Below are 11,032 nucleotides of genomic sequence, written 5' to 3'. Positions count from 1 at the left end.
TGCTCATATTTGTGTAAACACAGTCACTCATAAACTATGGTGTTATGTGTGTGAATGTAGACTTTTCTTTTCTTTTTTTTAAGTTCAAGGTAAATCAAGACTGGATTGTGGGTTCACTTCCAGACTGATTAGTGCGTCACAGTGTTTGCCATTGTAATTAAGTTAGACATGTTGGTTTAATACCATAGTTTCTGTCCTGTCAGCATCGCCAGGGTGGCTGTTATCTAACACCTGTAATTCTCCGTGGTTCAGGAGTGACAAAACAACCTCCAGTATTTAGTGTTCTGTTACATTCGGTGCATTTTTAGTTGTCAAATGTGCGATCGGCTGTTTCTAGTCATACGCACGTGGTCATGGTCTTTAAGACAGTGTTATTTTTGCTGGCAAGAAAACAAGTATTTACAGAGTAATGTTTTTGCTGCAAAAGTATACCGTACATTGTTTTCTTGAAAAATGTCAATAAAGCATGTTGTTTTTAACAATCTTGTAAAAGGTGTTTTTTTTTTTTCACATCTATTTTTTTTTTTTTTTTTTTTTTAGTTTTAATTAACTACAGTTGCCTTGATCCAGTGATCTTTGTATATTTATCCCTCACTTGTAAAGTTTTCAAACAGCCAGATGGTGATGGGCAAAATGCTCGAGAACTATGAACATTGAAGTTTTATTGAAAAAGGGAAAATGATGTCACTGTAATGTGCCGCAGAGGAGTCAGAGTGCCCTCTGCTGGACAAACTATCCGATGACGCCACTGTGAAATGATCCCAAGCCTCTTTGTTTTACTTTTTTTTTTAAAGAAGTTCTTTCAGCTCCTATTGAACAACATATACCAATTTATAATAACAATAATAATAATAATATATATATATATATTTGTATTATATAAATGTTGTTTATGTCCAGTTAACACAAACCCAGCACAATGATTTCAGAGATGTGTTTAAAAAAAAAAAATCAGCAGGAAACGGGAGGGGAAAAAAACATCCTCCTGCTGAGGACGAGCTGCCCATCATGTTTGAGTGTATGTAAAATGGTTGCTTGTTAACAGTTGCCTCTTATCAGCTTGCATTCCTGCTGTATATCATCATGATCATTGTTCTTCTGGTAATGCTTTGTCTAGTGTTACTCTGAGTATAATAATAAGGGCAGCTGATGAATGTAAATAAGGGTTGGGTGTGGCACATTTGTGTAATTTGCAGTCAACCAAGCAAGGATTAAAGAAACTGAGAGCAGGTCTCTACCAGTGCGCATAACTGAAGCATATATCAGCTGCTGATGTCAGAGGAGATGATTAATAAAGATGCTTAAAACACTGAAGTAGGGATTAAAGTGTTGAGCTCTTGAGCTTATATGGTATCAGGGGGTCATTGATGCTCCACTCTTACTCTTCCCTCATGGGACAGGTGGGTTGTCAACAAGGTCCAGCACCAGCTGACAAGCTTGCACTCGAGCCCACAGCACATTAGCATCTTCTCCAGTGTGTCCGGCCCCTGTTACCATTCCATACCAAGCCACCCAGCTTTTCAGCTTTGGTACCGTGGGCATTGCCTTTTTAGGAGACACCTGATCACTCACCACCGCCCAGCTCAATGAAGCTGAGGCTGATAACACGATGCTTTCATGTTTGCCCGCCCTTAAGAGTTTGTCTGCTAGAAACTAATGAGAAACTACAAGAGAGCTGCGAGGATGGGGAAGGCAGCAGAGCTCTGATGTGTGGGGAACAAAGAAAAATGGGAGTTTCGACAAAAACCTTGAGAGCTGGAGAAGCTTTTTGAACTTCTTTAGGATGTTTTGGGGCAAGAAAGTTTGATCTGTTTCTTGTTTTTTGAGGCTTTGAGGTAGTAAAGTACACCTAAAAGGACCCAGATCAAAAAGCAACATGGAGAAATTCAAGGCAGCCATGGTTTTAAGTGCTGTAGGAGATGCCTTGGGCTACAGAAAGGGCCGTTGGGAAAGGTGCACCTCCGGAAAGATAATCCAAGAGGAACTGGCCTCTCTGGGGGGACTGGCAGCCCTGAAACTGGATCCTGATAACTGGCCCCTAAGTGATGCTGCGCTGATGCACATGACCACAGCAGAAGCACTTGTAACAGGTACGTTTGGGATTAATGACAATTAGGATTTATGATTGTGATTGTGTAATCAAGATAAAAACAAATTTTACACCCAACGTCACAGAAAACCAATAATTGTCTGTCTTTTTGTGTTCACTGGACGCAACCCTGACTTGATTCTAAAATAGACACGTAGCATCTGGCCTGTTCAGGCTGGCTTTAATCTCTCTGTGCTCAGAGGGACCAGAATAGCTGCTTCTATACAGGCAAAGGAAGCTGCTAATCACGTTTTGGCAAATCAAAACTGAATGACAAAACCTCACATACCATGATCCATCTCCGCCGCAGGGGGATCAAAGACAAAAATCTTAACAGGAACCTTACTATGCATACCCTCACCCAAATGCCCTCTTGAGCTCCCGCAGCGCGGCTCGAAGTTTCCAGGACAGAAGAGTCCAAAATAGACTACTTTGGAAAAGCCTGTCCTCAGCTCCGCTGTCGGGAACAATAGCAGGCCTGACTCCTCCGTAATCTGCTGGTATCATGTGTGCCTGCAGATGCGGCTCAAAGCCAGTGACAGTGGTCCTGAGAAAGAATGGTGATGACATATTTTGAGATTAGCAAGCTCTATTTAGCAACAATCCAACATGCCTGCACATATGCACTTATGCACACAGACACACAGCAGCCAGATGACTGCACATGGAGTGTAATGTATGCTGCGCCTCTCAGTGTTTGCCCTGTAATTGGACTTATGGGAACAAAGTAAAAGCAAATGTTACAGGAATTATTACTCATTAAAGTCATATTGTATGAATTACATGACACAGTCTTCTTTAAAGCAGTGAGTAAAAATTAAATCTGAAAGAAAATAGTTCATATTTTCCCAGCACCTTCTTTCCACACATGCATTGCAGTGGACAGACTTCTTTTTGAGTGAAAGTCTGAGTCTTTCATCACAAGTTATGAATCACTGACTAAAAGGTGGTTGTTCTCTGTCCACACGGACACTCTCTAATCCACACACTCACACATATACAGTCCACAAATTCTAGCACACTGTCTGCGGGCTCTGCTTGTGGCTCCCAGTTGACCTCATAGTGTGTGGAAGTGACTCCATGCATGCCACTTCTAATCAGCGGTGTGGCAGGCTGAGGCTAAATTTAGCTCATCAAAGCACCACTCAGCTCGTCTTCCACGACAGGCATGAATGACTCTGACTCGGGGGTTTTTGTGTGTGTGTGTGTTTCCAGATTACTGGTGTCTGGAGGACCTGTACAGAGAGCTGGTGCGTCTCTACGTTGAAGCCATGGTGTCTCTCCAGGGCCGAGTCCCTGATCCCGCCACTGTGGAGAACTGTGCTCATCTCAAACCTTACAACTTCCTGCTTGCCTGGCATACACCTTTCAATGAAAAAGGTCACTGGAGATTTAAAAAAAAAAGTGAATTGTATTATAGAGTTCATGATCAAGAGTTCAAGATCAAGTTCGCATACAGTCATCATGGGCATGAATGTCATGGTAATTTGGGATTTTTAATAATTTCTTGTTCTAATGTTCCAGGTTGGAATGACTGTAAGTTTGAGTTTATTTTCTGTAATCCACACAGGGTCAAAGGTGTACATACAGGCTCACTTATGTTTTTAAACTTGACAAGGCCAAGGTCTATTAACTTCTTGCTAGTGATCATGATTGACTGTAACAGGCAGTTTCTCTTTGTGAGAATAAAAAGTATTTAATTGACAACACTCACTGGATTGACCAATACTCAAAACAATTGGAAACTCCAAGGAACTCAGTGAAGATCTAAGGAGAACTGAAGATTTATACAAGTTGAGAAGGTCTCTTGGAAACATTTGTAAAACAAACTGCAGAATCTAGGATCATCTGTTCAAGCAACTGTATGTGGGTATAAGAAACCACCAAGGCTCGAGCCTAGCACATACCGAAAACTGCCGGAACACGAGCGTCGCTGTCCACAGTGAAGCCAGTTTTACATCGCCATTGACCGAAAGGGTGCAGACCAAGAAAGAAGTCCCTTTTCCAAAAATGACACCTTTAAGCTGGACTAAAATATGCAACTATCCACACAGACAAGCTTCTCTTCTGGAGAAAAGTTTTATTTGGCCACAATGACAAGGACACTGTACCAACTGTCAGGCATGGTGGTGGTAGCATCATGCTCTGGAGCTGTTTTCCTGCCAGGAATAATAGTACATTGCACAAAGTGGATGAACGAAGGAGAACTACCTCCAAATTCTTCAACTTCACCTAAAATCAACAGCTTACACAGTTAAATTAATTCTGCCAATAAGAGTGGTCAAATATTCAGACAGAAATATGCCAGAAGTTTGTTGATGGCTACCAAAAACGTCTTGTTGAGATGCAACTCGCTAAGGGACACTTAACAAAATATTAGTGGGGGTGTATTTATATATAGTTGACCCTGTGTAGATTGAATTTATTTTGGTTTTAGTTCAAACTTGTGCACCCAGTTTTTTTTTTTAAGTTAGTAAACATGCTGTACAATCATTTGACCTTGGACAAAGAACAGTTCAAAGAAATCCTTAAAAGCCTCAAAGTACCATGACATTCATACCCATGATAAGCTTATGTACCTAAACTTCTGACCACAGTGGTTGATACAGTACAGAAACGTGTATCTGAACATGTCTCCATGTTCAGGGTCTGGGTTCGGTGCAGCTTCCAAGGCCATGTGTGTGGGTATGAGATACTGGCAACCAGAGAGATTAGATAGCCTGGTGGAGGTCAGCATTGAAGCTGGAAGAATGACTCACAACCACCCTACAGGTGACGATGTTAACAGCTTCTAACCCTAAGAAATCTCTCACAGGCAGATAATTAAGCTGCTGTTTGACTGTGTAGTATTTCTATTTTAGCAGCAAGAACACAAATTTATTATGGATGTAACTGGTGAGTCTGAGCTATCAGCAGACTGATCAGGCGAAGTGTCTTGTGATCTCATTTCTGGCTTCAGGCTTTCTAGGTTCCCTGACAACGGCACTGTTTGCATCCTATGCCATCCAGGGGAAGCCTCTTGTGACATGGGGCCGTGAGCTCTTGAAGGTCATCCCACGAGCTGCGGAGTACTGCAGGAAGACCATACGGCACATGGCAGGTTAGGCCGGGCCTGTATGTGGTATGAAAGAAAAAGCATTTAATATGTGCACAAACGTCTGTGAAAGTTGATGTGTGAATGTGCATTCATATGCAGAGTATCAGGAAAACTGGTTCTACTTTGAAGCCAAGTGGCAGTTTTACCTTGAAGAGCGAGAGATTGATAAGGAGGGACACAACAAAGCTCTGTTCCCTGATCGCTATGATGCTGAGGAAACAGACAAAGTAAGGCTTTTCTTTCAGAATTTCATGCCAACAGATGATAGTTCCTGACAGGCATGTTGCACGCCCGTTAACTCTGTTTTTCTGTCAGTACAGATGTACAAGCGTTGGAGTTCAGAGGGCCGCGCAGGCCGAAGAGGTCACGATGCCCCCATGATTGCCTACGACGCTCTTCTGGCCGCAGGAAGTGACTGGGCTGAGCTGTGCAAACGAGCTATGTTCCACGGAGGTGTGAGCTACAGCTTTGAGGTCCTGCACAGTGTTTTGAAAGTGATATTTAGTGTAACTCATACTCTTTGTAACTTAATTATAGGTGAGAGCGAAGCCACGGGCCTGATTGCGGGATGTCTTTATGGCCTCCTGCACGGCCTGAGCCAGGTTCCCCCAGGTCTGCACCAGAACGTGGACAAAAGAGAACGCCTGGAGGAGCTGGGAGAGGCGCTGTTCAAGGCATCATCTGCAGAGAAATGCATAGACAAGTAATCCTGATCTTCACTGGCCTGAACTCTGCTGGCTAGCAGCGACTCTGCACATCACTCTAGTAGTTTTAAGTGGTATCCCGCCCCCTCCTTACTACTTTTGTCGTGCTATCCTTGGTTTTCCTTGGATCAGTATGTACAGATCTAGTTACAGATCTGCCATGAATAACCTTTTATTATGGGTCACACTATCCAGCGTACAAAGCTGAGAGGAATGCTCTGTGTGGGATTGTCTGTTATCTGTTAGTCTAATATTCAGTTGATGGTAATGCAACACCTAAAGTGCCTTGGAAAAGTATTTGACGCTTTCCCTGTGTAAAGAAGTAATTGGGCCCCTTGTTGAATCATAATTAACCACAGGCATGATTACTGGCAGACCTGTTAAAAAATGACTTAAATAGAACCTGTCAGAGAAAGTGAAGTAGGCTAAAAAATCTCAGAAAGCCTAAAGCTTGGAACTTGGAAGTTGGAACAGTGGTGAACCTTCCTAGAAATGGCCGGCCTACCAAAATTACTCCAAGAGCGCATCAACAAGTCATCCAGGAGGTCACAAGGGGGCAAATATTCTTTTCACAGCACTCTAGGACCTGACATACTAACGACTAATGACATGCCTCAATTATACTGAAATGACAGAAGTGGGAAAAAAGTTTATTTTATAACCTGCTTTAACATGAACTATGTACTTTGTAGTCCAGATTAAATGTACTTTTAGCGCATGTGAGATGTGGATGGGATGATTTTAACGTTTTTAAGTCGTAGAATATTAATTTTGTGTTCTAATACCGTGATTATTATTGATGCTCTTGTCAGCAGCACATTGTCAAAGCACCTCTACACAGTTAATATTAAAATGACGTGACAATTAAAGTGTAGTTATATCACACATAAAGTGCCCGGCTCTCCTTGTCGCCTTAATTTGATGCACAGCTTCATAATTCTATCAGACTTCCTTCTCGTTACACAAATCGCCCTCACAGTTTCCTGAACTAATTATCTAATTCATGCTGCTTTGCTACCAGCCTGGACATTTTGCTACGGGGTTAAAATGACTGCTGGAATTCCCATTTACAGCAAAAGTATTGGTTTTTTGGGGGGTTTTTTTGCTTGCTGGTGAAATAAAACATGAAATCAAAGACACGCAGTTCGATTACTCCCTTAAAGCTAATTCTAATATCCCTTCTCTGCTGTAACGACTGTGCTTAAGCAATAGTGGTGGTTTTACATGTCCTCTATTCTCTGTAGACAAAACTCTCAGAAAACCGCTAACATCCCAGATGCCAGTATGTTGAAGAAGTTGATTAGAGATCCAAAATGCCGTCCGGTGCTCCGTGGGATTCTCGAGAGTCTCCTGCAGTACCTGACACAGGATCTGCCCAAGTGGATCACCAGAAATAGAAACTCAGAAAAGCCAGATGTAGATACTATATCACAAAGAAACACAAGAAACAAACATCGTTCTGATCCAAGAAATGAGACTTCAGTGAAAATGGCTCCACTTCAGACAAACTGTGAAATGGTTCATCTGCCTGAAGCGGAAAAAATAACCAGAGGAAAAACCGCTGAGACAAGTTCAAACCTCTCAGAAAAGCGTTGGGTGGAGACCCAAAGAAACAAAGGAAATCATACAGCAGGAGACTTAATACCCCGACGCCTTACCACATTCCAGCTGCTCCAATCCAAATTTATAAGATCCACACCCAAACCTCCCATCAGCCATCAGAGGGAGGTGGGAACTCTGCCCTCCAGCAGAGGATTGCTGGGTAACATGAACCGAGACAGCGAGGATGGCACGCAAAACAGGGAACGAGCCAAAAGACAACGGAAGAAAGAAGGTGGCGTGAAGGATATGGTGGCCAAGTTTGCCATGGCTGAGCAAAAAGAGCAGAAAGTGCTGAAGAAACAGCCGGTCAAACCAAGACTCATTGGAAGAGGGATCCTCTTATCTTCCATTATGGAGAAGTTCGAGACCATGGCCACTGTGTGTCAGGGAAATGATTTAAAGTTTTCTCATGAAAGGAGTTCTCAAGGAGTCAAAGTGACAGTTAATGTAAAAGAGAAGGTAGCTTCCTTTGAAAGAGAACAGGAGGGCGTCCAAAGTGTCCACAAACCAAACAGAGAGAATCAAATTCTTCTCGGGCAGGAGCTGAAGGGAGCTGAAATTAGAAATGTGCAGGATGACAGGAAAGATCGGGCACACTCACACTCGGGTGACAGAAATGATTTGACGGCAGAGCAAATGGGAGAGAAGAGCTTAGACGATGAGGTTTGCTGCTCATTAAAACATTTGAAGGCTCAACCTTATGATTTCAGCATCCAACGGCAAGAATGTGGTGAAAATCAGACAGCAGTTGATGAAGAACATTGTAGCAACAACAGGCTAAAATATGCATATGTAGAGCTGCTCTGTTCAGCTTCTGTGACAGAGTGGTCGTTCCCAGAACCTTACAGGCTCTTGCCTCAGGTAGAGTTTCCACTCAAGTGGCGTGTGGTTACAATCAGGACCTGCTCTCCTGTGTGGTCCATGTGTGTAGATTCCTCTATTGAGCAGTTTGAGCAGGAAATCAGTCCTAATGGTTCAGAATGCCCGAAACAGGACAAGACAGCGAGGATAACAACAGATAGTCCTGGTGGAGATGTGCAACAGTCTCTCAGTGAATCAGCTGCAGGTGAATCCTCCACTGCTATAACCAAAGGCAATCCGAAACCCAGTATGAAGGAATTTTCTATACACGCGCACATTGACACCACTGGCAACCGAGGATCAAATCCCCGAAGACCTATGGCAGTTCAAAGCAGGTTGCCCAGGTATGTCATCCCACGTGTTTACAGTTTTGGTTATCAACAAGGTCCCGATCAGAATGATCCCTCCTCTCAATTAGCCCTGCCCCCACAAATCATAAATCCTATCGATCCACTTCCCCCAACGCAATCTGATACGTCTTTGGCTGCTCTTAGCACTGCGCTAAAGACGCTGGAGAATTTTCAAGACACTAACCCAGGCCTGCATAATGGCATCAGCCTCCCTACACACAGAAGAGGAACAGCAGCAGAGGGTGAACCACAAGAAAGAGACAGGGAGGCCGAAGAGGAAACAAAAGCAGCAAAACCAGTGGACAGTAAAGGCTCAAGTACAATGCAGAGTGTTCGACTTTCAGAAGATGCTGCCAGTAAGGAAACGTTTGAAGACAGTCAGGTCTCTGCTGTAACTTTACCTGTGATTCAACACAAGAGAGAGGATGCAAAGCAGAGACCGAAGTACACGACAATCAACTACGGGGATCCATCAGTCAAGCAAACATATAAACCCAAAGTCATACGATTTACTGACACCTTCACTTTCTAGACTGATAAATTCATGTTTTCAGTTTGCCCTGACAATACAGACTTACAAATAAACCAACAGGTAACTAGTAATATTCAATTAACATTATAAACAGCAAATTAGCTGCAATCCACAGGCTCATACAAACTAGGAAAAAGTCAAAGTCTAGTGCCGTTGGGTATCTTCTGTCATATTGATGGTATATTACAACATACAATATCACTCCCAAGATTACTAACATTTTTACTGATAGACCAAATGTGTGTCATGGTTGAGTTGTTGCCATTTAAATCTGTGCACAGACAAACAATGACATTAGACTCAGTTGTCTTCAAACAGCATTTCTTTCTGAAGCTGTGGTCTGACTGAATTTACTGTGAATGTGCTCAATGAAATGTTCAGGAACTGTACAGTACGCACTGCTGTTCAAGTTTAACTGTATCCTGTCTACGTATTTTACATGCAATACCCCTTTAATGCAAGATCCCTTCTATTTGTCTGTGAATAAAATGAAACAACACAGTATTATATGTTTGTGAATCTAGGTTGTTCATTTCTTTTTTCTAAATAAACGCAAAACAGGACACGAGCAGAACTCTAAATGCTGCCTCTTCCATATAAATATATCGGCACCCAGAAGCACCCACTTCACTCCTACTTGTCAATGTTATAGATGATATGTTAGGTGCGTGTGTTGGTGTATGTGAATGTATGAGGTGAAAAGACTGTGTATGATTGTTTGAAAATTACAGTGCTATTAAAACTGAGGAAACAGATGTGGCATGAGCATTCAACTGCTGGTAAATATTGCTCCACATCCACATCTCTTCCCTTATACCCTACACCCGACTGCATGGTGGGTAAAAGCGGATCCAGAGCCCACAATGGCAAGAACATGGAGCACCACTTAACCCAAAGTCAACACCCATCCTTCCCACTACAAAGGGTAGTCTAGAGTGGGCAGATGGACACAAAGTCTGGGGGGTCTGAATGACTGAAAAGAAAAAGAACAAATAAATTGCAATGGCCCAGTCAAAGTTCAGACCTCAAGCTAAGAGATCTATGCATAAATGAATTCCCACAGACCTGAATGAACTGATGCGATGCTTTAAAAAAGAGTGGGCCAACATTCCTGCATGGCAGTGTGAGAAATTTCTGCCAAAGGTGTGTCTACAAGCTGCTGAATCATGGGGTGATTCAACAGTTCCAGTACACATGCGAAAATGGAAAAAGTAGATTTTCCATTTTCATATGTGTGTCATTCAGGTCACTGACAGCAAAATACAGCTGACTGGGTTATTGAAGTTCTTACAACTTTCATAGTGCATCCTCATAATATTCATTCATTTGTATAGATTGTTGAGTGTAACTGAGACAGAGGGAGGCAAAAGTGTTGTCCACATCTGTTAGCCAGGTAGGTGACGGGTTTTGTATTTATATTACTTTTAGAAAAATGGGCAAAGTGTTCTTTAAATACAATTTCAAAATTATTGAAAACTGAAATGTTAAAAATGTCAAAAAGTACTTTCTTTCGCGCATTTTAGCTAAGTGGTTAAAATCATGTGCTCCATCACTGAAGGACATGTGCAAACTCAAATTGTTCTTTATTTTTATTTTTAAGCTGTGTGGTTGTCAAAGGCTCTTTGACATAGCCTAATGTGGTTTACCTATTTAATTTTACCAAGGGCACAAACACATGCCCTCATATGAACGTTTCAGGGTCATCAGAGTCTGTTCTGAAAATGTGGTGGTTTAATCTTGTTTAGATCATTCTTCCTGTTCCCATGTGAAGACGCTGTTACAAGAACTGAACTGCTG

The 11,032-nt window shown here is 42.3% G+C and overlaps 2 protein-coding genes across 7 annotated transcripts in view; both read left to right on the top strand.

Annotated features, from left to right (window-relative positions):
- The window catches only part of dcun1d2b (DCN1, defective in cullin neddylation 1, domain containing 2b), a 6,487-nt gene extending 6,008 nt beyond the window's left edge, over positions 1–479 (top strand). For all 6 annotated transcript variants that reach the window (XM_005466866.4, XM_005466865.4, XM_019357460.2 and 3 more), the window contains exon 7: positions 1–479. This exon is cut by the window's left edge and continues 2,233 nt beyond it. The gene's annotated coding sequence lies outside the window, so the exon portion shown is untranslated.
- Positions 480–1,540: 1,061 nt separating this feature from the next.
- Positions 1,541–9,803, top strand: adprhl1 (ADP-ribosylhydrolase like 1). The gene is made up of 8 exons (XM_003445780.5): positions 1,541–2,090; positions 3,305–3,469; positions 4,736–4,861; positions 5,049–5,189; positions 5,286–5,413; positions 5,507–5,639; positions 5,724–5,889; positions 7,135–9,803. Exons 1-8 carry the CDS (start codon positions 1,877–1,879, stop codon positions 9,233–9,235), a joined length of 3,174 nt encoding a protein of 1,057 aa, XP_003445828.2. The 5' UTR covers positions 1,541–1,876; the 3' UTR covers positions 9,236–9,803.
- Positions 9,804–11,032: the final 1,229 nt, after the last annotated feature.

The sequence above is a fragment of the Oreochromis niloticus genome, linkage group LG1 (genome assembly GCF_001858045.2).
Source record: "Oreochromis niloticus isolate F11D_XX linkage group LG1, O_niloticus_UMD_NMBU, whole genome shotgun sequence".
NCBI classification, from domain to species: domain Eukaryota; kingdom Metazoa; phylum Chordata; class Actinopteri; order Cichliformes; family Cichlidae; genus Oreochromis; species Oreochromis niloticus.
The sequence above is the reverse complement of the archived record's forward strand: the minus strand, read 5'-3'. Positions and strand labels throughout refer to the sequence as shown.